Here is a 26,992-nt window from a genome sequence, read left to right as displayed (position 1 = left end):
AAAAGACTTGTGCAGAGTTGTGATGCAGAGTTGTCAGTAAGAGACGTATTTTTGTGCAGCTGGCCTAGTCCTTCTCTACATTCCTGGGCACAATAAAATCCTACCAACAACAGTTTTGAGGTGGCTAAATCTGCCTTGCCATATCTTATAGAGATTGAAATGACTTTCAGAAGACAGACCAGTGAATCTATGGTGAACCTTTTGCTTCCCAAGCCAGTGCTCTGAACACCAACCCACTGCCTCTCTCATCACCTCCTCAGCTGTTCCCACTCTGCAAGTACAGGCAGTCCGAGGGCAAAATGCTGAGCTTAAAAAAAGTGACAGCCACCAGCCCGCACAGAGATCTCTTCAGTGTTATTTATTAGAAGAGTAGAATGATGTGGGACATGTTTAATTTGGTTTTAGTTTATTACACACAGGGTTTTATCATTACAGCAGGAACAAGGACAGTGCAGGGATAGGGACACTAAATGGACCGTTCAGGTAGCATCATCAATAGGAAAGCAAAAATAACAATTTTTTGTTGATGGTAGTGTTGATATTTTGTACAAGAGGCCAAGTGACAAAGTCTTTGGGCTATTCCTGGCTGTGGAAGCCATTCAGATGATTTGAAGTAATCCAGTTTTGAAGGTTGAAGGCAATTTCTTCCACGTGCCAGGTAAATGTGTCTTCCTTGTTTTGTGTTCCATTAGTTCAGGTGAGGGCTTTCTCTTGCATGTCAATTCTGTATCTCTTGGTCTTGATCCCTCAGGTTTCAGAGAAGAAATATGAATCATGGGGCCTTTGTGGGGCCATCTGAACTCTTTCCTGGTTTCTTGCAAGCTGGGCAACACTGAAGGTCTAAAGCTTGGAACCTAACTTTAATAATAGTTACAATTTGTTGCTGAATTTCACCAGGAAAGGAACCTGCCTTTGAGTTCTCCTCCTGCCCTCTTCCCTTTTTTTCCATTGTCATTGCCGTGTTGTTGGGGGAAGAAAAGGTACTCACCACATCTGAGGATTTCAAAATCCTGTAAGAAATACAGGTGTGTAACCCTTGTCATGTTGCTCATTCACAGGGGAAGGCTGAATTAGTTAGAGTGAGTCCTGGAAGGGGTCAAAATCCAGGGCATCACACTGCAAGAGGAGAGCAGAAGAGAAACCCATTCTGGCAAGAGTTCCTGGGCCATTTTGGGTGAGCAACTGCTCTGTGTTCATATGTGGGTGTAAAGGTACCTACACTACAGTGAGTCCATGTGCTCCAAGGGTCTAAGCTTGCAGTACATTCTGGGGGTGTCTAGTTAACACAGTCAAGGAGTGCAGAAACAGCTCAGCAGCCAGGAGGTGTCTTCTCCAGGGTGAGCTGAAGCCTTCTCAGGACTCCACTACCTTCATTGACAAGGTCTTCATGTAACAGGAGCTGAGGCATGCACACATTGACACTTAAATGGAAGTTTTTAAATCTGGAGATGAATCCCCTCCCTGGTGCCCAGCAACCAGCCCAGGAACAGAGCAGCAGACAGACTGCAAGTAAACGTGCGTGAGCTGGTCACAACCAGGATATGTTGTGTTTGATCCAGCAGCATTTGCAGTGATGGTGTCTGCTTGGAAATCTTTTGCACTTTTCTCCCAACAGCACAGACATGTTTCTTCACTGAGCTCTGAAAAGCTATCTCAAGCCTATTATCTGAAGTCCTACAGAGTCTTCACACATACTTGTGTCAGGAGTGTGTCTCAGCCACACGCTGCAGTGTACAGGATGCTCTGGGTATATTCAAAGACCACAGGACTTTGTTTTGTGCTACAATATTTGCACATTCCCAGCTACATAAGAGTGGGTGGAGAGTTGCTGCACAGAGTGTCCCTTTAACTTCCTTCTTTCTTCCTGATCTACACTTGTGTGAAATTTTCTAAGGGCATCAAAACTCCAGACTGATCTAAGTGACTCAGGCAGGGTTTCAGAAACCCCTGGCTTCTGGTGTCAGCTGCATGTGCTTTCCACATGATTAGGCCTCCTAGAGCTACCTAGCTATAAGGAGGTCAGGGACACAAGTCTCACCAGCCAGCTCACAAATGCTGGCTCATGCTCTGAATATGTTGTGGAATAAGAGCAAGAAAAACAGATTCTCCAAATTCTTTATGCTTCTGAAATTAAATCACAGCAGCCATGGGATGCCAGTTCCCTTTCACTGCCCCTCTTATGCCCTTGGCAGACTTTTCAGACTAAGCCTTACCCCACCCATGGAAGAAACTCCTTGTTTCTTCCTTAGGTGTTTCTTTTATTTGGTCTCAATGTTGTTCCACAGTGTTCCTATCATGTTATTGCATGTACAAAAAGAACAATAATTTAATACCTCACATAAGGAGGAAATCTGGTGTGCCAGTGATATTACTAAGATCTTAACAAGTCTTCTCCTGCCCTTTCTCACTAAACTTTTCTCTGTTTCTCTGACCCCCTGAGTGAGTCACAGAGTCATTGAAACATGTATATTAGAAGGGATCTAAGGAGTCCGAGTTCAGCTTCCTGCTCTAAGTAGTACAAACTCCAATGCAAGAGCAGCCTGACCAGTCAAATACTTAACATTATTAGGCAGCAGCAAGAAGGGAAGGGAAGGCAGCAGCTGAGGAAGGCTGCAGCATGGGCTTGGTCTGTGCCTTCAGTGTTGTGCCAAGGATAAATAATTTTTCCTTATGACACACTGTCCTCAAAAATGTCCAAAAGATAGTAGATAGAATGCTCCGCCTTCAAGCTCTGGGAATATAAATCAGACAGCTGTCATCTTGAACTATTTGATTGCTTGAAAACGTCATTTGTGCTGAAAGATGGAGCTAGTATTTTCCTTTCATGTTGTTCTTTATGTGAAGCTCTAAGAAATAAGAAAATGAAGGTAAGAGATCAAGGGATTTGTCCTTCTTTTTATTTCTTTGTTATTTAATATAAATTAATCAGTTCCTGGGACTAATTGAAAGGGGCCTGCACTTGAACTAGATCTATAGGAGTAACTGAAGATTTTTCATTCACTCTTTAAAAATGTGCATCTAAAACTATATCTTGCTCTCCTCATCAGGGGTCTAGTAAAGCTCAAGGCTGCATTCTCAGACAGCTATCTAGACGGGTAGCCAAAATTCAGCCACCAGAAATTCATCCAAACAGAAAGTTCATCAGCTAAATTGGGACATTTTGGAAGTGATCTATGCTTTATCTGGTCAGATTTGCAGACTAAAACAAGCCAAATGAATTTTTCATGCACAATTGCAATAATTCAGTTTTTGTTCCTATAGCTCTTTTTCTGAACAGGAGATAGTGAACAGGATATCCTTTGGCTTCTCAACACAGGACAAATGGTACAGAAAAGAGGGTTCAAACTATATCAGAGTCTGCTGAGAAGCTCAAAATTTGTATAGAACTTGAAAGGGATCGGGAACGCACAATGGGAGAGTTGGTATGAGCCCTCACTGAGTTCAACTACGCAGATCAATATGATTGTAACAGAGATGCTTTCATTGCCAAGGGTGAAGAAAGAAAAAGATCGATTTCATTGACGGGTGAAGAAAAAAAGACAAATCATCCTATGGTTTTGTAGAGAGAAGAGTGCTTTTGGTTGGCACTGCATGGGAAGTGCTCTGTGATAAGTAGGCCACTGTTTCTGTGAGATTTTCATTTTAGCTTCTTCCCAAGGCTCAAGCCAGTTGTTTGTTATAGAATTGCTAGCTATTCATTTAGGCCTATGACTAGATTCTAACTTGAACAATAAATTAGTCTGGTAAAGGTAAAGCTTTATTCTAGGCAGAAGCATGAGTGCTTGCACACAAAAAACAAGGAGCAGGAAAAGTAAGCAAGGTCTCACTACTCATCCATTTGGTTAGCATGTGGCAGAACATTTGTTTATCTCATCTGAATTATTGTCCAGCAGAGCTCTTTATCCAGAGAACAGCTAAATGAAATGATGTTACTGAACTTTAAACAGGACTTACAAAAGAAGGAGTGGAAGACACTGAATTAGAATACAAGAATAGATTAAAAAATGAGCTACTCTAACACAGATTTTTTGTACATTTTGCATCATTAATAAAGAGTCAGATATACAGAACTTGCTATTATAGTCTTTGTAGGAATGGGATAATCAGTTTCTACTCTGAATAAATCCTTACCCAATTATTACAGAGAATACCGAAGTTGGAAGGAACCCACAATCAGAAGATTGATCTCTGAGAACAGGATCCATACAGCTCTCAGTGAAGGACAAAAAAGAGAGAAAGAGAGAGAGGGAGTATTAAAATTGTTGACTAGTAAGGAACAGGTAAAAGTTGTTATAATTTTGGAGATACCATGATGTAATCTCCAGGGACTCCCTTTCTACTGTTTAAGGCCCTATAATTGGTAAGATTTAGTTCTACAAGGACACTTTGGTAGGAAAGATGAGAAGGTGGAAATAATTCTCTCCAGGAAGTGGAGAAGAAAGGAAAAGAGCAAAATCACATCAGTTTGAGACAGAAAGGTGATGAAGTGATATTTAAATATACCAACATATCTGGAATGAATTTTGCGTGTATATGTGGATATTTGTCTTAGAAATAGTGGGAAGCGTATCAGATCTGCAGGGGCATACAGGAAAAAAATATAAAAGAATGGAAGGTGGAGCAAACACTAATAAAACATTAGGCTGAACAGGTAGCTAGTAGGTGTTGTGGCTTACATCATTAAGGACGAAAGATATGCAGCAGGTGGCTGGTATCAGCCAGTAGATAACTCTGAGCAAGTTTCAATTCTTAAGTCTGTGGTCTTTGTTTCCTGTAGACCCTTGGACTGTTCATGCACTCAAAATTAGGCATATGCTACTGCAGATGGCTGAACTGGCCTGATTTACAGTAGTAAATGTAGATACATGTAGAAGTAGTTTGAAGATCAGAGCATTAATGAGCAGAGGGTGCAAAATAAGCACAGTCAGTGAACATTTCTTCAGTATTAGATAAGAGGTGATAGATATGGAGTGGCCTGTACCTCCATGGTATAAGAGGTTATAAAAGTAACATGGAAAAAAAAATAATATGGAATTCAAAAAAGTAGAATTGGACCAGAATTTGAGCTCTGGTCATTCTCTGAGACCTATACCTCTCCTGTGGAGAGCTACTAGAATTGGATTCCATTGGTTTATTCTTTGCTTGAGACAAACATTTATTACACGCACGCAGCATTCAAATTTTGTGAATTCTCCATAGGATGACAGAATGATTTCATGGATAATATCCAGGACCCTATTCAAAAAGCATCTTTCCTAGAAAAATGGAAACATTTTTACTTTGCTAGAAGGCTAAGGCTCAAAAAAGCTACAGATAGCTGAGCAGTTACCTTGATCCTTGGTATGTTGCCGACAGCACCTTCAGCCTCTCCTTGAACATCAAGTGCTTCAGCCCCCTGCGAATCCTAGTGGTTTCCCATTGTACTCTCTCTAATCTGTTTACCTCTCTTTTGTGCTCAGACACCCCAAACTGGATTTAGCACACCAGATGTGGCCTCACCAGTGCCAGTTACAGGGAAATAATTGTTTCCCTTGAACTCTAGGCTACATTCTTGCTAATGCAGTGGGATATAGCTGTCCTTCCTCACCACAACTGCTGCCTCAAATTCGTTTTGCTCTCTACCAGGATCCCCAGCCCCTTCTAAAAGTGAAGCTGCACCCCCATCAGTCAGTGCCCAGCCTATACTGTTGTGAGAAATTAGGTCTTGCCAGGGGCCAGGTCTTTTCATTTGTTAATGTTGAACTGCATGAGAGACCTGTCAATCCACTCCTCCACCTTTTCAGGGTCCTATCCTATTTGTATCAACACTTACCATGCTTTGTTGTCAACTGCAAACATCTGAGTCAGTGAAAAGAAACTAACATGGTGCTAGTGGTGGATTCTTCTATTGATGTGTCATGTTGTTTATTTTCTCCAAATTAATGCATCGTGATTGAACACTATGTAGTACCCACAGGAAAGGAAAGGAAAGGAAAGGAAAGGAAAGGAAAGGAAAGGAAAGGAAAGGAAAGGAAAGGAAAGGAAAGGAAAGGAAAGGAAAGGAAAGGAAAGGAAAGGAAAGGAAAGGAAAGGAAAGGAAAGGAAAGGAAAGGAAAGGAAAGGAAAGGAAAGGAGTTTTTTTTGTGGTTTTTTTTTTTTTTTTTTTTTTTTTTTTTTTTTTTTTTTTTTTTTGCATATAGGGCAGCCAGTAAGGCTGCTTTTTCTTTTATTTTTTTTTCTCTTACTTTTAACATGTTATTTTTAATGTTCATTATTCTAGATGTATTGCTACTAAACCATGACTGTACTATACAGTTAGACTGACTGAAGCACAACCCAATGACAAGCTGAGATTAGTAAACCCAGAGTTTTAATCTGGTTGATTACCATAATCATCATGTAATATTCTTAAAGTCTACAAGTCCCATTTTTCAGAAAGGAAACCATTTATTTTTGTCAAAATATCCTCTGCTCCCAGTGCATTGAGGGTCCTAAATACAAGTACCATTTTTCACAGTGAAGCCTCAGAGTTTTTGAAGAGCTGGCTGTGAGTAATGGGAACATTGGTGCCCTCTCTCCAAACAACATGCATGTTTGCAAGGTTATCTGGCTCAAGACTGCCTCCTTGCTTACCTTGAAATGATCATTTCTGATACCTACTCTGAGATACCTACTCTGATAAGAGTAGCAAATCTGAACATAAAATAAACGCTTTGTATTTCAGGCTGCAGCCACCTTGTTATATCTTTCTCAGGAGCCACAATGCAAGGTATTTGTTGTGATGGTTTTTAACATATGGAAGATCAAGATCAGATTCCTAAAATATTCTGAAAACCAGTTATAGCTTTAACACTGACTGTGGTTAAATATAAAACCCAAGCAATTTGTTCTATTAAAAAGCCAGAGTCTTATTTTTATCAAGCGATGTTATGAGGGCATGTTCTAAATCAGCCAGAAGCTCTTGAAGTTATAAGGGTTTCACTTTTGAAATTTTTAACAGCCCAGTTAAGTTGGTGTAGGTTCTTAGTGCATTTTTTCAGCACAGGATTCTTCCTCTGACACTGACCAGATCAGAGTAGCTCCAGAAGATTAAACATTTAAAGACACAGACAAGGGAAATACAAGAACTGAATTTAATTTTCCTCTGCAAAGATGATTCTCATTTAGACAGGGTCAGGTTATGGTGGGAACACAGGACTAAGAAATAAAAACACACATTTAATGCATTCATACAACACCTCTCCTCATGACATCCCTCTTCCTGCTATCATGCACTTTTCCATATGCAAGAGCCCAGTTTAAGATTGCTCTACTAATGATGATATGCAACTATTCCAAGCATCTTTTAACAGAATGTGTATTCCATGCAGGATTAGAGAACAGTTTGTCTGATGCACACTAGACAGGCGGTATGGAGCAGGGTCAAGGCAAGCATGTAGCAGAGCTCTGAAATTTCCTTTTTGATCAAGCAAGTAGTCAGCATATGTTCACAGCTGGAATGTGTGCTCAACTTACTTTAGTGAAGTTTCAGCACTGACCTTTTGCTGCATTCCTCCAGCAGCAGTAAAATGGTTCTGCTTAAGTAAACTGACATATACCAAGTGCAAGTCCAGCTGTCTCCTCCAGCCCACCATTTCTCCTACTGTTACAAAAAGCTTGAAGGCATGGGAATGCTGTCATATAATGTGTAATAACTAATCATGAAAATAGTGTTGTGTAAAATAATTGTGTTGATGGCACAATGAAAGCCTCTTATACATCTCCTGCTGAATCATGTTGCTGTGTCCAGCTTGACTGATCCCTAACTCTCTTTGGTTGTGTTTGCCACCTTTGTTCTTGTTCTGCTTGTTTTTCAGTGTCTAGAAGGTCTGGCTTGTGTATGACTCTAAAGTAAAAATTAAGATAGTTTATGCAGCAAGTAGGTAATCAAGCAGGCACATACTACTCTGCAAAATGCTTCTTACAGAGAACAATTTCGTTCACAGAGCTTCTCATGACAGCAAGCACTGCCACTGGTGTGAGCACTGCACAGGTGACAGCCAGATTTTGTTCTCTTGTTTCATTTGCACTGTGTGCAGGCCAAGACTTTTCCAGATGACTTGTTATTCCAATTACCCCTATTTTTGAGACATATTAAACTTTAGATGCATGGGCTTGGCTTTCAGAAGGTGCTGAATATCCCATTTGAAAGCCAGCCTGTTCAATCTGCTTCAGTTTGTGTACTCAAAAATGAAGACATTACCTGGCATTTGGATAGACAGGGAAGAGCTTTCCTTTATGTGCATTGGCTGAGGTTCCTGAAAGTCACATCTGAATGTGTCTTTCCCTATAAAAATGCAGCAAATTTAAAGGTGATAAGGAGCCAGCATGTACTGTATACAGCCTGCATTGTCACATTCTTGCTGACTTCTTCCTTTTCTTGCTGATTTATTTCTTTTGGAAGCTGGTGAAAAATACTGATGAACAGCACTAGCAGTCAGGAAATATTCAAAGATCTCTTTTTTCCCCCCTTCTCATAGGAATTAAGGTGCTGTCTCCATTACCCTCCTTAAATAAATATCTCAGCCTTGATCGAGTTTTCTTCCCACTGCCATGACATCAGCTGACAGATTATCACCTCCTGCTGCTCCTTGCTGCTGCCTTTCACTCAAACTGTGGTGGGTCAGTTAACACAGGGCAACCAAGGGCTCTTCTGACCCAATTCTTTCTGCCTACAGAGCTCAAATTGCATTTTGAGGAGCATTTCACCCAGCGGAGGTAGAGATGGGGGTGGTGACCTTCAGCAGGGCAGGATGGCCAGCTGGTGGAAGTTACCCTTTCAGTGAGCAGGCAGAGAATGGAGAGAGTCCTGAGCTCCTCCAGTTTTCCAGCCTCCCTGGATCAAGCCTCCTTTCCTCCTGATGCATTCACTCAGGCCTGTGTCCACAAACCCTAAATTTGCTGCTGCAGCTCCTTGCCCCCAGGTCCAGCAGGGCTGAGTGTGTATTTCCAGCAGGCACACATGCACACAATTCAAACATACATCTCTACATGGCTGATCCTACAGACCAGCTCAGACAGAAAACACAGCAGGCAAGGAAACACAATCAGTGCCAATGGGTTCATCCTGTTACCTTCTCAGACTGATTGGAGAGTGGAAAATATGTCATTATCAGGGGGTGTAGTGATAGGACAAGAAGTAATGGTTCTAAACTAAAAGAGGGTAAATTTAGATTAAACATTAGGAAGAAATTCTTCACTCAGAGAGTGGTGAGGCACTGGAACAGGTTGCCTAAAGAAGTTGTGGATGCCTCATCCCTGGAAGTGTTCAAAGCCAGGTTGAATCGGACTTTGAGCAACCTTGGTGTGGTCAGAGGTGTCCCTGCCTATGGCAGCGGGGTTGGAATTATGTGATCTTTGAGGTCCCTTCCAACCAAAACTAATCTATGATTTTACATGTATGTATGTATATGTATGCATGTATATGTACATAATACAATATGTATCCTTCCAGTGGCTGATGTGCTCTTATACACACTATCTGTCCTGTAACTTCCCCACAATCTTCCATCTCTCCAGTGGCTGGCATTTGGACATATAAGCCCCACAGGCCTGCAAACCCACTTCAGCTACTTCCTTGCACACGTACACAAACACATGCCTTATGGACATTGTTTCCCTTCAAATTATTTCCCACTGCCAGCCAGAAGTAAAATACATGTATGCTGTTGTCTAAAGCATGATGTACAAAGATAAAGAATCAACATGATGGAAACTTCCGTCCTTCAAGCTCTTTCTATAGGAATAGTTGAAATGAACTCTGCACATCTCAAATATTAAAAAATAAATAAGATGGTCCCTTTAATTGCAATATAGGCATGAGATCATACTATCATAGAAATGTTTGTTGGAAGGGAACTCTGGAAGTCATCTAGTTTAACCTCCCACTTCAAGTGGGAGTGTTGCCAGCTCTAGAAAAGATCAAGTCATGGCTGACCTTCATGCCATATTTCTAGCTGTAGAAAGATACCCATCTAACTTAACGTTTGAAGATTACTATAGGGCTAAGAATAATTCTCTGACTAAGGTGCTCTTTTGAATAAACTGGATGGTATCTGACCTTTTGCAGTAGATTTTTTTCTTCTATTTTTTTCCCTTTTTAATAACTGCACTTTCAGAGTTTAAATATTCATAGCTTTCCCTTTTTCTTCAAGGGACTAGATTTCATGAAAACTTGAATAGCATCTGAATAGCATTACTGATGTGAATGCAACGTGTAAAAGTTTATTAATTTTTTTGCTTTTTCATGAGGTTTACACTACCTACACCAATACACCATAAAAGGGAACATTGTGAAGTATATACTTGAATGGTGAGGAGCTGTATATATTGTTACCAGAAAACCATGTGTCTACGTGACCTTTAAGTATATTATGACATTCATCCAGCAAGCTTTTGCTGTGTATCTCCGTTTTGCATTGCTGAGTTTCATAACTCATAGTTTTCAAATGAAGGAGTTGAAAGCGGATATGTTCGCAAAATATGCCATGAGGCACTGGTGACACTGAGGTCTCCAGTCCGGATTTTGAGCTGTTAGATTTGGCTTCTAGACATCTTTTGTTTAGAAGAGTCACAAATATTTGATGTATTACACATTTTGCACCCATTCCTCTTACTTAACCACTGTGTGTTTCTAGAGCTATATTGGGAAGTGATATCCTGGCCTTACTGAAGTCAATACCAAAACTTTGTCAAAGTTCATCAAGGCAAGGATTTAACATTACTGTTGCATATGAAAGCCCTAAATTTGACTTGAGCATGCAACTGAGTGGAGAAGACTAACTGCAAACTCAGCATGTACAATGCATCCAGCAAAGATCCATCATGTGAAGGCTTTGTGCTTTAGCTTTCCAAATTCTGTGGTTTCAGTGTAAACAGCTTTGATAGTGCTCTTTACAGAGGAATGAAATTTAAACAGATTTTCTAGGAATAGTCGGGTAAGATTGTTCTCTGACTTCATCACCCCACATTAAGTAAAGGCTACTTGAAAGTCTTCCCTTAGCATTTTGAGTCATCCTCTTGAACATAGTATTTTATTTTTTATATGCATTATTCAGCTGATCAGCAATCAGCAGAGAATTTTCATGTCTTCACAAGGTTTTTTTATTTTTTATTTGTGCGTGTGAGAGGGAAATTAATCTTAAATTAAACTCCCCTTTTAAATTCCCCTAGATTGTATTTCATGTATGTCAGAATTAAGACAGGCTCATGAACTGAACTGTAGTTAATCTGGTAGGTCAGAGATAATAGTCATGACAGACAAAATAAGCAATTCAGGTTCAAATCTTGCTCCTTCTAGGGGGAGATAGAATGGCTACTTAAGTACATGGTTTGACTGGAAGTCTCTTGCAAAGGTCTTGCTTCTGGTATGGGACTGCAATTATATGTAATTAGCTTAATTTGTCCTGTAGGTGCTACTATTCTTTTCTGAGGCCTTATCAGAGTTTGGATATGTTACTTACTCCACTGCAGGCCACAATGGTCTAAACACCAGTGATAGCTGTTGCTTTTTGCTACACAGGCATAAAGGCCAAGGTTGCGAGGAAAGTTTGGCTAGACTGAAATGTATTTATTAATAAAGGTATGCTATTTCTCTACTAAGAATTTTGATTTTGCTCTGGAGTCATTGGCTTTTCATTTCCACTAATTCCAGTGCCCTTTGAGTGAGTACTTTGGTGTCCCAGAACATGTAATGGACTCTACTGTCACAGAATGTGGTGTCCAGCAGACAGTGAATTAAACATTAGAAACAATCAACTAACCAACCAACCAACCAATCCAGAAGCAACAAGCAAACTTCCTTCCTGCTCAGAGTACCTGCGGTGTGGTTGACATGAATATAAGGCTCATGAGAAGGCTGTGGAAATGAGGAATGGCCTCTAAGTTTCACAGAGAGGAAAATGCTCGTATCTCTGTATGACATCTAGTCCATTGGCTATGTGATTTTTAATGCCCAGGTGATTTTAAATAATTTTAACTTTTCTATAGCCTGATAATATTCCCAGGCAGTAAAGTTTTCCTGGTAGGCTACATTTTGTCCTCAAATAATTTATTCTACCATTATCTGGCACACAGTATGTAGTTTCAGTGCCAAAAATGAACCTTTAAAGTCTGCTGCCCGTCTTCTATGTGACTGTCAACTAAATATCATTCAATCACTTGAGTCCTCATTTAAAAAAAAATAAAATCAATTTAGTAGAATAATTTGCTTGACCCAAGTTTTACAAGGAGTAGATAATTTGACATGTAGGGAATTTGACTTCCCTGGGTCTACATCCATCACTTAGCTTTGCTTACACACCATCATCTTGGTTGAGATTCATGATAACTTCCAGCTATCAAGTGATTCTCAGGCAGGAAGGACACAGGACTTTGCCTTTCCTGAGGACTCCAGGTAGTGCCCGTTATTAAAGGCAGAAATGAAGAATCAGTAGACTGATCTGCACAGCAATTCCATCTGCTGAAGCACAGCAGAAACTGACACTAGTAAAAGCATGTGCACCAAGGAAAGTTAAATATCCTGTATTTTTAGGTGGCACTTCCCTGAATTATTGTGAAGGTTTAGAAATCAAGTGAATCTTGGAGAGATGCAGCAATTGTCAACAATTTTTATCTGCATATTTTATCTCTTAACGGGAAGGTTCAGTAAACAGAGCTGAACAGGGCTACCTATCAACACAAGAGTGGTATGTACCATTTTCTATTTAGTAACATCAGCTTGCAAGACTTGCCCATGATTTATGGACTGCTTAAAAGAAAGAACAACTTCCACAGGCAGGGAGAATTGCCCAAAATTGCTAAAAACATATCCAAGATAACAACTGGTTGTCAGACAGCGGTTTCCAAACAACTACTCAACAGAAGCACTCACATCCTCTTGTATAGCTTGTCAAGCTTGAGGGAAAGCTCATGTCATTGACCCACTGCAATTTCCACCTTATATTGTTGAATGAGGAAAGATTCATTTCTCAAAAAGGGAGGCTTGGCTGGCTTGTGCTGGTAGGGTTTCCGCTTTGGAAATAGGCATGCAGAAGACTGGTAATGTGGATGTTGCACACAAAGCATGGCGGAAGGAAGCAGGCCCCTGTTTGTGGAGTGATGCTATTTCTGCCTGGATTTAAAAGTGTTCATTGGAACAAAGTCGAAACAGTCACTATAAATTACTTGTATGAGTGAGTACAGAGCATTTTGGAGGATTATAATTTATGCCGGGCAGATGCTGTTATGGTTCAGTTTAAGGCACTTAAAATAAGACTTTTGGGAGCCAACCAAACCAGCTTCAAGTCTGGTAACTTCCCAGTTCAAGACACTAAATTTATATGTACAGGGTCCATTCCTGCACAAGGGCCATCAGCCCTGAACTCCTATTGAAACTACCAGGTTTCAAAGATGCTCTGACAATATTTGACACAAATGAACCAATGCCCATTAGGAAAGAGCCAACAACATCATGTAGCATATGACTTTTCTTGTCTGAACCTGAATTAATCCAACTAAGTGATTTGCTCTCAGCGTTTTGTCTTTCACAGGAAGTATGTCTTGAAAGAGTGGGGAATTTTTCTCCATGGCATGCTTCTTCACGCACATTTGAAATGGGCTGGCATATTCAGCCAACTGGGACCAGACCATATCTGCTGGATCCAGATGGTTATGCATGTGTTTCCCAAAGATGGAATGGCAGGAGGAAGAAATCGGTTTCATCTGAGCTGTAAGAAAGGCAGATATGAAGCCCCATTTTGGCCTCTCACAGGCAGCTTAAGAGCACATTTTAACATAACAGCATAGCTGCAGCCTCACGTCATTTTGTAAATTATAGTGGATGTCACTCCATTCACTGACAAATTTTTATAAATTATGAGACTGATCTCTAAGTTTTTTAGAAATATTACTTCCACAATTCTTATGTATTTTTCTTTGCTCAATTTTATCCCTGTAGGCTAAGTTAAAACCCTTCTTGGAATACGTAGTACAACCCCGCCTCCTCTTTAATCTTTGCACCCGTTAAATATTTACAGATGGTTTTCATATTCCCCTTCAGTTGTCATTTAGACAGTGTTACTCTGTATCTGCTCAAACTTAGCACCCTTGGAAGGGCACACAAGGCCAAATTCTGCTCTCAGTTGCATCTGTGTAATTTTGGAGTAAGTCAGTGAACTTTAGTACACTTAATTTACACCAGGAAAACACAGAGCAGAGGGAGACTCCTAAATAAAGGTGACTGCTAAATAAAAACTAGGAAGAATATTAAAGTTAACATCATATCCAGGCCCTCCCTGGACTGCAGCAGCTTTTGTATGACAATACCTTTTGCTGTATTTCCAGTGACTGGAATGAAGATTTAGGAGACATGAACTGCAACAGCCATCTGAAAGATGTCAGTACCAACTATAGTTCTTCAAAGTGCAGATATAGTGCATTAGTAGTCTGTTTTGAGTTATTTCATGATTTAGTGCTGCTAGCTTTTTTTTTTTTTTGTGTGTGTGTGTGTTGCAGATAATATTTAATACTAGTTATATTCATAGCTATATGTTACAAATATGACACAAGAACCTTGTTTTGTTCTGGGACTTATTTTCCCCAGGGGGTATTGATACTTATGCACACTGGAGAAAATTTATCAGACTTTTCTCAAAATTGTATAAGACTCGTTGAATGCACTGTTCCAGGTCTATTCTGAAAGTCAAGAAACTGATGACACAAAACCCATGTATCACATAGTCATTTTCTGATTTAAAATAAATAAATATTAAAATATTATATTAAAATAAATAAATGAACATATATATAAATCCACATGGGGAGAATGTACCCGGAGGAAGATTGGCTTGCTAATGTGTGTTTTGTTTGTTTGTTTTTCATCTGTAGCTTATATAGGTAATATCTGTAGGTTCACCTTTCTTTTCCCAGAATCTGGACTAATCTCCAGGAAGTAATCTTGGAAAGAGCTTTGGAGGCTTCTTATGGGTTCCTCTGTAACCTTAAGTCACCAGGGCAGCCTGGACCACGTGCAAAGTTAGTACATTCCAACTTGGAAATAAGTTGTAATTTATATGCCTGCTTCAGAAGATGAGACTCTACCATCCATGCTTAGCTGCTACCCATCTACAGAAATATTTTGGAATGTAAATTTTACCAGGAACTTAAAAGCACCGCTTATGAGTATTCATAAATCAATCTTAATTTCAAGAATAACAAGCTCGTAGTCTATTGGTTATCTCTGAGCTGATCCACATCATCAGATGGGTTGTCTTCACGACACATGCTCTCTGGGGCCCAATCTGGTTCATGTGGTGAGACTTTGACAAAGATCCTGACAAACATGGTCACTGTTTAAAGATTCCCACAAAATATAAAAGCACTTGCTTGGCCTGTTCAAGACTCAATTCATTTTTTGTTTATTAATATTATTTATTTATTATCTGTAGGAATTCAAAGTCACATTTCCTATCAAGCTACAGACTTCACCAATCTAGGGGTATTACCCCATTCTTATTGTTGGAACTGTTTGTTGCTAAAAATGAGTGAGGTTCTTTTGCCAACAGAACGCAGCTGATGACAGATGAACTGAACCCACCTGCCTGATTCTGCTAACTGTAATTACAATGCTTCTTTGCCTTCAGGGTAGTTGAGCTTTCCAAAGTATTGAACTACTGTAGAAGGAAAGACCTCTGATGTAATTCTTATCCCTCTGGGCAGTACCAACACTTACATCTCTAGCAGTGTAAAAAATATATATATTTTACAGCAGTGTAAACGAAGTCTGGTCTGAATTACAACTCTAAATCTGTTCCTCAACTGCCTGCATTCTTTGCCTTGATTGGCATCAGTGATCTTGTAAGCAAACTGCCCCAGATTGTATAGCTGAAGACAATGGATATGAAAGTCAGCTAGGGATGTTCTTGACAAACTAAGACTTTAAACCTCGGTTCAGATTTTGCTAAGGGTATCTGCAGTTTATTTCAACCACCATAAGCACATTCAAATACCTGTACAATGTCATGTCTTCCACATTTCTCTTCAAAGCAATTTACTTAATACAAGCACAGCCACATACACAATTTTACACAACATCTTAAAGGTATTCAGCACTGTCATCCTTCCAAGGAATGCTGCTGTGCATATACAAATAGAAAACCTCATGCCGATTGAGTCATTTTCCTTTTAATCTCAAATAGCTTCTCACAGCCCCAGTAGGATTTCTTAGATGGCTTTATTTCATAAATTGCAGTCTGTATACTACTGGTCTGTACAGTTGCCAGGTACAGATAAAATAGAAAGGACAGCTGAGGTCATCTCAGCTCTGTATTCTGTTTTTCTACAAAGAATGACAGCTAAAACTTGCTGTTAACACTACTTCCTGGAAACAGATATGAAAAGCAGGAATAATAGATGATGTATCAAGAATTCTTTTGACAAAGTCTGGCAAGCCTTTTCAGTGCTTATAAGGGCCAAGCTTCAGAACAAGTTAAGCATAAATAATAGTTTAGTACCATTTCTTCCCTTTATACTTTCCAAAACCTCACCCCTGGAGTTTATTTGCTCATTTTTGTATCAAAGAGGAACTGGTTATTAGGGTGAAAAGCTCATATATAATCCACTTTCTGAGGACTGAATAAACACAGCCTCAAAAAATGAAAGGCAGCAGGACTTACCACAAAAAGTAAATAATTTTTTTTTTGACATTATTTGCAGTTTTACACAAGTGTTACTAAATTAGATATGTCCTGAAGTTTTGTCATAATAAAAGTATTTGTGTGGAATTTTTATTAAAAGTCTGAAAGTATCAGACAGATAACTTGCTCAAGGATTTTTGGTGTTCCACGGGTTACTTCGTGGTAGATGTACTGACTGGGGGGGGCAGGGGGAGGAGGCAATTATGTAACACACATCTCTCTTTTAAAACAGATGAAGTCTTACAACTTACAACAAGGAGTACTTGTGCTACCACATCTTTCACAAACAGAATCTTGGTTAGAGCACTTGATTTTCTAGGACTAGAGTTTGACTCCATCTTATGAGTAGCAATGAGCTTTAACAGGATTAATCCAGATCATTCTAGATTAATTTACATCCTTCTATTCTGGAACACCAAACAAGGTCACATTACTTTCATGATTCTTCTTTAGAAGCTGCTGGCACAGGAAAAGAAAGCATTTGACAGTTCAGCAATAGATAGTTGCTGTGTCACTTAGGTGGATTCTGTACAGCATGAAGGATTCAGTAAAAGTATTAACTTCAGAGTTTATGCCATTTATAAACATCACATGCTTATTAATATTGACTCTCCAAGAATTTTAAATTAGTTATAATTCATATTTAATTTTTATATAAATTATAGATATATTTTTTAAATTAGAGTTTCCCCAATACAGAGCTTTACACTCTTCACATTCATCAAACTAAATAAAACAATAATAAAGTCACAATGAAGCTAGTAAATCATCTAATTTTTAGCTGGTTTTCAAGTGCAGAACTTGGGCAATCTCTCGAAAGACAGAGTCAAACCCATCTCTGCCAGGATCCCAGTGTATCCTACAGAACAGAACTGTGGGCTTCAAAAAGCTCCCTGGGACTTTCACTACCTCAGCTACTTTCTCGTGAGCCTAACTCTTTTGGGAACACCGAGAATACCAGCTTCAGACACGACTTTCCCTGTGACTGGTCTCTACACTGATTGCTTACAGCCTCTTGTGCCCACAGACATGTTCAAAAAGCTTGACTGTCCAAGACGGGATAAAAGCAGTTTCTTTCCTAGTTTCTTATCAGTAGGAGGCAGAAGGTTATGAGATTTGAGTGAATTCAAGTTTGGCCTAAGAAATTTCACACAAGCATCTTGATTACTGATAAAGAACCTTCAGTGATAAAACAGTTTGACAATAAGCAGCAAAATATTCCTGTGCAACAGATTTCAGAACATTATAATGTTCCTACTAAGTTGTACATGAGACTTGTCAATGTGAAATCTTCAAAGAAAGCAGAAAGATAACATAGTAAAAAGGTAGTAATTAAAAGAACACCTAATCATTTTCACAGATACATTAGCTTGATTCTTTTTTAATACTTCCAGTGGTTTACAAAATGCAATATGCTAAAGGATTCTCTCATGTTTTTCATTTTATAACAGTTAATTGGTAAAACGAGGCATTATTACATTTTATTTTGCAGTCATTGTGAGCTTGGAAAGACAACTGAGAATAATTTTGATATAATTTGTCAAAGGAGACATGTAACATCTTTTTCTTTTTTCCTTTAAATGTCACCAAGCCAATTCAGAAAATGTTTCTAAAACTAAGCAATCTGAAGGCCCTCACTCCCCCTGATCCTAATTCTACCGTAAGTCTTATTCCTACCAAACTATGTGAATCATTTCTGTGGATTACATAAGACTAGTTACATTTCATGTCTTTCAGAAAAAAGATGAGGAATTCAACATAAATGCTGTGCTGAAACAGAGAGAGACAAAAATAAAATGCTAACAACCAAATGCAGACAGCATCTTTTATTAAGATGACATTATTCTTGAAATTGCAACAAATGCCAACTCAGGGTCATCAGGCCTTGGAAAAGAGACATTTCCATAAAGAATCTCCATAGCTTCTTCCTTTGTCAACAGGGTATGTCTTACTGCTGCACAGAATTCAGTGCTTAGAGGTTAGAGTCAATGTAGAGGACACTCGGAAGATTTGGGGAAGCATGTTACTCAGTTGGTAAAACATTTCCTCAGAAATTGTCTGGGGGGAGGAGAGAAAAAGAAAACAATAAAGAGATACACCAGTAAGCTTTAGCTTTTTGCTGTAGTTTGGAAGAACTAGATCTGTTTAAACTATGTTTTTTAACATTTAAAAGTGTTGCAGTTTTTCAGAAGGCCAAGAAGATTGTTTTCAAAATGGACATTATAATTCTATTTAATTCAATCAAAAGAAAAAGATTGACCTTAAAATCATGTTCGTATATTTATGAGATATATCTCTTTCCAGTACATTTCCTGTTCTAATAATTGATCAGTTCTGGTAAGCAGAATCAGGACAGTGCTGTTCATTATCTACAGGACTTCTGCTGTCTGAATTCCAACGTTAGAGTCATCTTCAGTTTATTTATTCTTTGCTTCCTCCTTGCTCAGCAGTTTAGTACTTTGTCAACAAGTATTTGCTATTTCTTTCATACAACAATTCTGATTTTTTACAGAACTTCTAGCACCACTTTTTAGAATAAAAACAAACCAAAAAAATAACAACACAAAAAACACCTCAGTGTTGGTCACATTTGCAAAATTTCCTGTTTCTGCAAATCAGTTAGAACTCCAAGTTAAATCGTTCCAGAATCTTTATTACAATTAACTTGAAAAATCTAGAGTAATCAATCGCTTTGTGGAAGCATGACTGAACTCAGTACATTGCAATTTTCCAAGATGCTCAACAGTATGACTAACAAAAAACTAACGTTATATAATGCAATGTTAGTCCCAACTCTTCAGAAAAAATAGGAGAAAAAAAAAAAGAGTATCTTCTTTTAAGGTTACGTATTAACCATTGATAAAGGTGAACTTCCCAGTTTGCATTTTCAGCATCCTCAAAAGGTATTACAGGATACCCAAAAATATAAAACCCTTTCATTCCTGTTTTGTAAGCAAGGGATGAAACTAACAGCAATTAGGTTTAAGCTCAAACTAAAAAACAGGGCATAAATCTAGATCTGCTGGCATTTAACTTCTTGTTCCCAGTCTCCCAGTTTAGACACAAACTTGATTTAACGTACCTGCGGTACCAAGAATTGTACAGTCCGAGAAATTCCTCCATCCCATGAAGCCATTTCCATCATGAAACCTAAAAAACAGCACTCATATTATATTCATTATATATGTACACTCCTCCCTCAATTACACTGTTATCAAGCAATGAGGAAGTTTTCACATACAATTAGGATTTTAACCGCCTTAACTAGGGATATCGTTAGTCACATTTAAATCAGACTTGACTGATCAACTGACTGAAATCTGATTTAACTGGAAAATCTAATGAGGAATTATTGAGAAAATTGGAATACCTTTAAAGAGCAAAATAACCAGGTCTATGGTACAGCAGAATACTAGCCAGCAGAAGTGAGAACTTTCTCAGAATATGATTATTAGGAGTTTTTTCAATAGCTTGCTTTCATTGAGAAGCAGCTTTTTTCTTTAGCTCTGATGTGATCACATCCAGATGAATGAGTGCAAGACAATATCCAGTTGCCAAAAGGGTTTTGGCCATCTGGCAAGAACAGAAACTACTTGGACTTACTTACATAGAAAATGCTTAATGCTCAGTGCTCAACTTATCATCATTTGGCATTTTTATGCTAGCATTTCCTAACTATAACCAACGAACTACAAGGTCCACAGAAATACATTAGTGACAAATAAAGATGCTTGGAAAAATACTTGTATAATGAAAATGGTTACATGGATGATATTTCATTGTGAACCGCTGAAGTTCACAACAGCAAGAGATTTCTTAAGTAGGTGGTAGAAAGAACATAACTATTAGCATTTTAAATACTCTAAATGACTGCTGCGAGTGTTTAAGTGCAGGACACAAGAATGCAGTAAGCAGTAACACAGTTGGGAAATATAGGAAATGACAGTCAAATCATGATGACTTTCAAGCAAAAAGGCGAATTAGCGTATAAACCAGTCTTGAAAAAGTATAGGTAATTGTCACTGGGGAAATTAAAATACAACAGACACTGGGAAGTATACTGTAGAGAACCACCTTCTCCTGCCCTCCTTCAGAGATTGCTCAAATGCAGTAAGGGCTTTTTCTTTCACTGTCTTTGTAACAGTTTGAAGATATTTTCAAAACACTTTTAGTTTCCATTCTAGTGTGAGATTATTTCCTGATGCTTAAAATAGTCCCACAATAATAGTTAATATTTTTAAAGAGAAAGCATAAGTGTTTTAACAAGTAGTAAGTTACTAAAATGACTTGTTTTGGGGAAAACATACAGCTTGATTTAAGACTGGATGTCATCAAATGCAACCCTGGAAATGAGCTGAAGCATTTACTAACATACCTTTAACACACTTGAACACAAGCTCTGCTCTCTTTAAGCACCATGGAATAGTCATTTCCTAAAAATAAATAAATAAATGAAAAAGGTCCAATGCCCATGGATCTACCATCAAGAGAAAAAAGGAAAATTGTTAAAAATAATAAGTTATTACCATAAAACCATATTTTTCCACCAGGTATCCAAGCAGCATTACAGGCCATGATGAGGGATTCAGTTTTCTGAAGTACTCTACACAGGTGGTGTGTGTATATGTGTATGGATACATAAACACACATGACCCATATATACAAATAGATTATATATATATATATTTATATATGTATATATATATATATTTATATTTATATACATGTATATGAGACCATAAAAGCATAGCCACTGCTTATTGGTATGAGAGCCTAGTGTCTGAACAGCCTATATATTTTTAAGATCTTGAAAAACAAACACACACCACCATACTGTTGATAATAATCCTATTAATGTCACTGGAAAATGGGTCTACTTAATTCCTCTGTGGAACTTCAGAAAAACGTGCAATAACCAATTGTGACTATCAGATTTGTGCTTCAGTTAGCTGAAGAGAGGCTCCTGACCATGTCTTAACAGCAGTAGCTGATGATTAACAGCTATTTTTGATGACTCTGATTTAGGCTTATTGGCATACCCATACACCTTCAGTAAAATATCTCTAATACTGAAATTGGTAGAAATAATTTTATCCTAAAGGTGCGTTTTTATTAAGAGCTAAAACAAACAAAATCCGGCTTCATCCGATGGGACGGGTTTCAGATATGACCAGACAGCAAATTCTTACCTGAAGTTAAACACCAAGATGGTATATGAAAAGCACCTGTATAAGCTACCTTACTGTATGGCAAACAGGCCCTGGTCTAAAGAATTTAAGTAACAGTTCAAATGCATTAGTACATCAAGCATTCTTCAGCTGTAAACTATAAAATCAATTATATTAAGATGAACATTCCTAGTTAGAGGCAGAAGGAATGTCACTGTAAACACTTCTCAGGAAGAAAATAATACTTATTTGTTCTGATGTGCCCTCCAACATCAAAAAGTGCACTTTCTAGTATGAACATAGGAATATACACATGGAATCAAATTTATCATTCCATGTACCTTTTAAAATTTATGCTTTACATAATTTTGTATTCAGTAAAGCCAGCATTTATTTTGCTATGTCAAGCAGTGTGCAAGCTGTCATTTTCAAAAAGCTTAATTTCAGGATTTAAAAAGATTATTTGAGAAGCAAGGTTGTCCAAGAATGCTGACTGATAATGTTGAGTCAATATATTGAATGTCTCTACACTAAGCAACAACTAAAAGCTTCATTTTTTTCTTAGGTGGGAGCATCTCCCTATATTCTCCCATACCTGAAATAGTAACAGCCTTATAGTAACATAAAAACAGCCTAAGTTAGAATAACTTTACAGACCTTTTTTTTTTCACGAGGTAAATTCTTGCATCAATAGATGCTGCTTTTAGACTATACAACATGTGAATCAGAAACAACAATATTGGACAATTTATTTTTTTTCTTTTCTAACCTTTCTGGAAGAAATAGCTGGTCTTTGTTATAATTTATCTGCCCACATTTGCATTCTGTCACAAGCAATGTAGGAGTTTATTGCTACTTTTGATCACTGTTTTGGCTTAGGTTAAAAATGAATACCTAAAAAGAAAGGTCCTGTTGCTCTGAAGGCAACTTACGAGCACATTATATAATCAATAAAAGAAACTAGCCTTAAAAGGACTGATTGAGACTGCAGGATATGACTCTACTCCTCAGACTATTTCAGAGAAACATAGATGTTAAATCTTGTGGTCACTCAAGGAAATAACAGGTTGAATCTACAATGTCAGTGCATGCAAGCCACAAGAACAGAGAATGACGCAGTAATGATTTGATTTTAATTCATCTTTAAAAACTTAAGTTATCATGATCTTGACACATTGTCAGGACTTTTCCCTATATGTAAATTAAGTAACAATTGTGGAAATTAATAGCCAGATAAGTGCCAATTCAAAACACAGCACAGGAGACAGGAAAATAACAAACACCCCATCACATACGGTAAGTTTTCGTTAACAGCATTCTAGCAAGTAAAAAAAGCGTCTGGGACTTTTGGTTTCATTCACTACAGAAAGCACACACTATTCCTTTTCAGGATGAATAGATCTTTTGTTAGATTAACATTCCTTTAGCTGATAAAAGTAAAAAAGGCCAATTGCACTGATTAGAAAGATATGCTGCAAACTTTCTCAACACTGAAATTTGTGACAGAGTCACTGCATGGAGTTGCTGCTTTTTTGTATCTAGAAGACCATCTTTAAGTCTCTGCAGAAGTCTGTGCAGAACCAGGTAATGAAAACACTAAGTCCATACACTTCTTATGAGACAAAGATTTCAAACCGAAATTCAATGGTTAATTTCAGTTAAGTTAAGAATTATCGAGGTGTTTATTTAAAGTATATCTATGCATGTTTCATGGTATGAAACAGTAAGAGAAAAACTGAAGGTTAATACACTCTTTGATAATCTCTCTACATGTATAAATGACATTCACAAATATTTACTGCACACCTTATATTCCCTTAATATCAACTTTTTTCAAACATTTTTTTCTTAACTTATCATCACATAGGCAGCTGCCTGAGAGCCCTCAAGAGGTCTGTTTTCTTCCACATTGCTATATGGATGGCAGCATACGATACCCCTTATGTTGAAACTACCAAGGAAGTATGCCAACTCCAGCATTTTTAATGATTCCATGTAACCATTTCATTCCCCAGTTCAGTTTATGTTAGATTCAGTGCAATGATCAGACATTAGGACCTCAGTTGTCCTAAATTTGAACTTGTCTATTTTTGTCTTTCTCAAATATCAAACACAGTTTCCTTCCTTTACTGAAATTAATGATCAGAACAGGAAAAAAGAAAAAAGAAAAAAAAAAAAAAAAACAACACAAAACTGTTGTTGTTGTTGTTGAAGTAACAAGAAAAAACAAGGAAAACAGAATTCTTAATTTTTTTTTTTTCTTGGGGGAGAGGGCCAGGAGGAAAGAGTAGCTTAATACCCTTCGTTATCATTTAGCCTTCGTAACAGCTTCACTGAGACTGATACACTCATCATTTTTGTGGGGTTATAAACACTACTCTTCCATCCATAAAAGAAAACATTTGGGAAATACACAAAGCAAACTCATGATGAATGCTTGCCACAGCGAAGCACGCAAACATCTCTGCAGCTGTGCTCCTGGTTAACCACTTTACAAAAATGTTTTTTATGTAGGTGGTAAACGCAGATTCAAAACTGGAGCTGCTGAAGGCACCAAGTTCAGGTTAACCTTCGGAAATCTGTTGTTATTCACTCTTCCCTCAACAACAAGTTACAGACTTGTGTGTTTCAAATGAGGTCAGCCAGCTGCAAAACACCGTAATAAACGATGCTGCTAATGCAATTCATGCAGTTCAGTTTTGGCTCAGCCTATGCTTATCATACAGGTCACTTTCCACAGATACGTAAAAAACTTAATATTAAAGATGAATCATTTTACCAGGACTTTTAAGAATCCAGCATCAGACAAGTAGACGGTTCTTCAGTTTCACACATTTCAGCAACAACACCTTCCTAAAAGCATGGTGAACACCTGGTCTTGTGCTCTATTTGTATTTTAAACACGTTATTTTTAGCTTTCATTGTATGTATGCATTTCAAAGGAAAAAAAAAAAAAAGGTTAATGGGGTCACTTGCCAACTTGATTAAGAGAAGAGCTCTATAAACTTCTGAAACACAGTAATTGGGTCCCATTAATAACTCAGGTTGCTGTCCTGCAAGTTGATTACTTGCATTTGCATACAAAAAGTGTTAATACCAAAGATGTAAAAATATATTTCTGAAATAAAATCTATTACTAAAAGTTCACATTTTGAGGCACATCCTTTAGAATCTTCATTATTGGATATTTTTAACATTGCTTGAACTTTATAGACCCCTATCTTGCAAAAGGGATCCAGTTCTACATGGTGTTCAGATAAAATTATGTAAAAAAAAAAAAAAATTAGTTATTCCACCTATTAAAAGCAATCCAATGATGAGCGTCTTTCTTGCTATGATTCAGGCACTTTCAAAGGAGAGGCAGTCTTGAAATTGGTGCCAATTTTTTTAAAAGAAAGACAACAACATAACAGATTGCAAGCAAACATACGCAAAGATATAATTAATAGCAGTGATATCTTATTCTCCTAATTTCTTTTAGTTTGTAAGTTTGTCACCTAAGGAAGTGCGGCATGTGGCTGTACTTTCTGTCTGCTGGATCTCTCCCCACCTCCATTTTCTTCCCTGACAGTTATCTTTTGAAGCTGATCTGACAGAGGAAAGATTGTAAATGGTATTAAATTATAAGTTTACTATGCACGGAAAAAAAAAAATACAGTTGAGTAAGAGAAAAGTTCTACACACTAGTGTCCCACTGAAGAAAAAAATACAGCAGTTCTGCAGAATAAGCACACTTATGTCACCAATGGATGTGACATATCACTTGAGTCTCAGCAGCATGCTACTTCTTCTCCAGCTTGTATGTGGGGGGCTCTGGGGCAGAAACTAAACATGCAAGTAATTAGGGCATGAAGAAGGAGACCATTCAGAGCAAAGGTGAAATTTTGTTACTGCTGCACAGGGCTGAGGTGATAAAGAATGGTGTTTAGGGGTACAGAATTCAAATTTTCTAAGAAAACAGGCTTTGCTAGTTCTGCTGCTCATAAAATGTTAGTTTTATTTTTTTCTATCTAGAAGCAATTATAACTTGCATCTGCTATTACTATTATATCAGCATCTTACAAACTATAGTTTCTAAGCAAGAACTGCTGCCACAAAACATCTTTTTAACATCTAAATATGTAGTCCTATCACCTCTTTCATTAATACCTCTGTAACTGTGCACTGAGCTGGATCAAGGAGAGATGGAAATAAAAATGAAGAGGTTCAGCTGACTGAAAAGCTTATAACTGATTCAGTTCCTTAACTCACGTCACTATACAGATACCAATGGTAGCACAATGATGTGGCAGGAGCATGTGACTGGGATAAATTGCTCCATTTGTCTTAAACAAGAATGAGACATATCCTTTCCAGAAAGAAAAATAATAAAAAATAATATTGTTGCACCTTAGAAGCTAAGAAGAAAACAAAACTTTAAATTTACTTACTTCTGACATATCATGTACCAACAGGAGAGGAATGCTAATGGTAGTAATGTCATGTGTGCAGCAAACTTTGAGAATGTTTCTGAGTCCCATGATCGCAGGATCCCGAGCAGTTATGTTTCCAGATCTTACATTATCATCCACACAAAGGTGAAACGCAACATGAATTTCAGAAAGATTTGAATGGCGTGTTATGTAGAATTCCCCTACAGAATTACATAAACCAAAAAGGCAAGGTATCACAGTAGTGACCTATACTGAAACACAATTGTTATGAAATGTAAGAATAGGGTCAGTAAGTTAAGACAAAAGGTAATACAAGCAGACAACAGATCAGAACACATACATAAGGAGATACATAAAAGTTAGAAACTAACTGATCTAGAATCTCTTGGAGTATGATTGTTTTACATTCATCCTACACACACTTCCCTGCTTTGATGAGTTTCACAAGCATCAGGGACACCTGGTGTAATAAGATGTAACAGTGCCAGAACAAGCGGATACGATCTATATATAGCATGAAACAAAAAAGCAAACACAGAGGAGGTGTAATACTCAAAATATATAATGTAAGCACTGAATTGCAGACAGATGTGGGAGGCGGAAATACCAAAAATGGATGCATTAAAATAAAGTATGCAAAAAGTCTGTGGAAAAGGATAGTGGGTTATGCAATAACAGATACATTCTAGAAGACAGAGGT

At 37.9% G+C, this 26,992-nt stretch overlaps 1 protein-coding gene across 7 annotated transcripts in view; it reads right to left on the bottom strand.

Annotated features, from left to right (window-relative positions):
* Positions 1-16,526: 16,526 nt before the first annotated feature.
* The window catches only part of FERRY3 (FERRY endosomal RAB5 effector complex subunit 3), a 24,388-nt gene continuing 13,922 nt past the window's right edge, over positions 16,527-26,992 (bottom strand). For 6 of the 7 annotated variants that reach the window (XM_068654095.1, XM_068654133.1, XM_068654090.1 and 3 more), the window contains 4 exons: positions 26,290-26,492; positions 21,067-21,124; positions 19,774-19,841; positions 16,527-18,749 (listed from right to left, as the gene is read on the bottom strand). In XM_068654095.1, coding sequence (XP_068510196.1) covers positions 18,657-18,749; positions 19,774-19,841; positions 21,067-21,124; positions 26,290-26,492 — 422 coding nt within the window. In that variant the 3' untranslated portion in view covers positions 16,527-18,656. Of the gene's footprint in view, positions 18,750-19,767; positions 19,842-21,066; positions 21,125-25,356; positions 25,449-26,289; positions 26,493-26,992 lie in introns of those variants that run through there. The other variant, XR_011088571.1, reaches the window with a different exon arrangement.

This window comes from Anas acuta, chromosome 1 (genome assembly GCF_963932015.1).
Source record: "Anas acuta chromosome 1, bAnaAcu1.1, whole genome shotgun sequence".
Classification (NCBI taxonomy): Eukaryota; Metazoa; Chordata; class Aves; order Anseriformes; family Anatidae; genus Anas; species Anas acuta.
The sequence above is the reverse complement of the archived record's forward strand: the minus strand, read 5'-3'. Positions and strand labels throughout refer to the sequence as shown.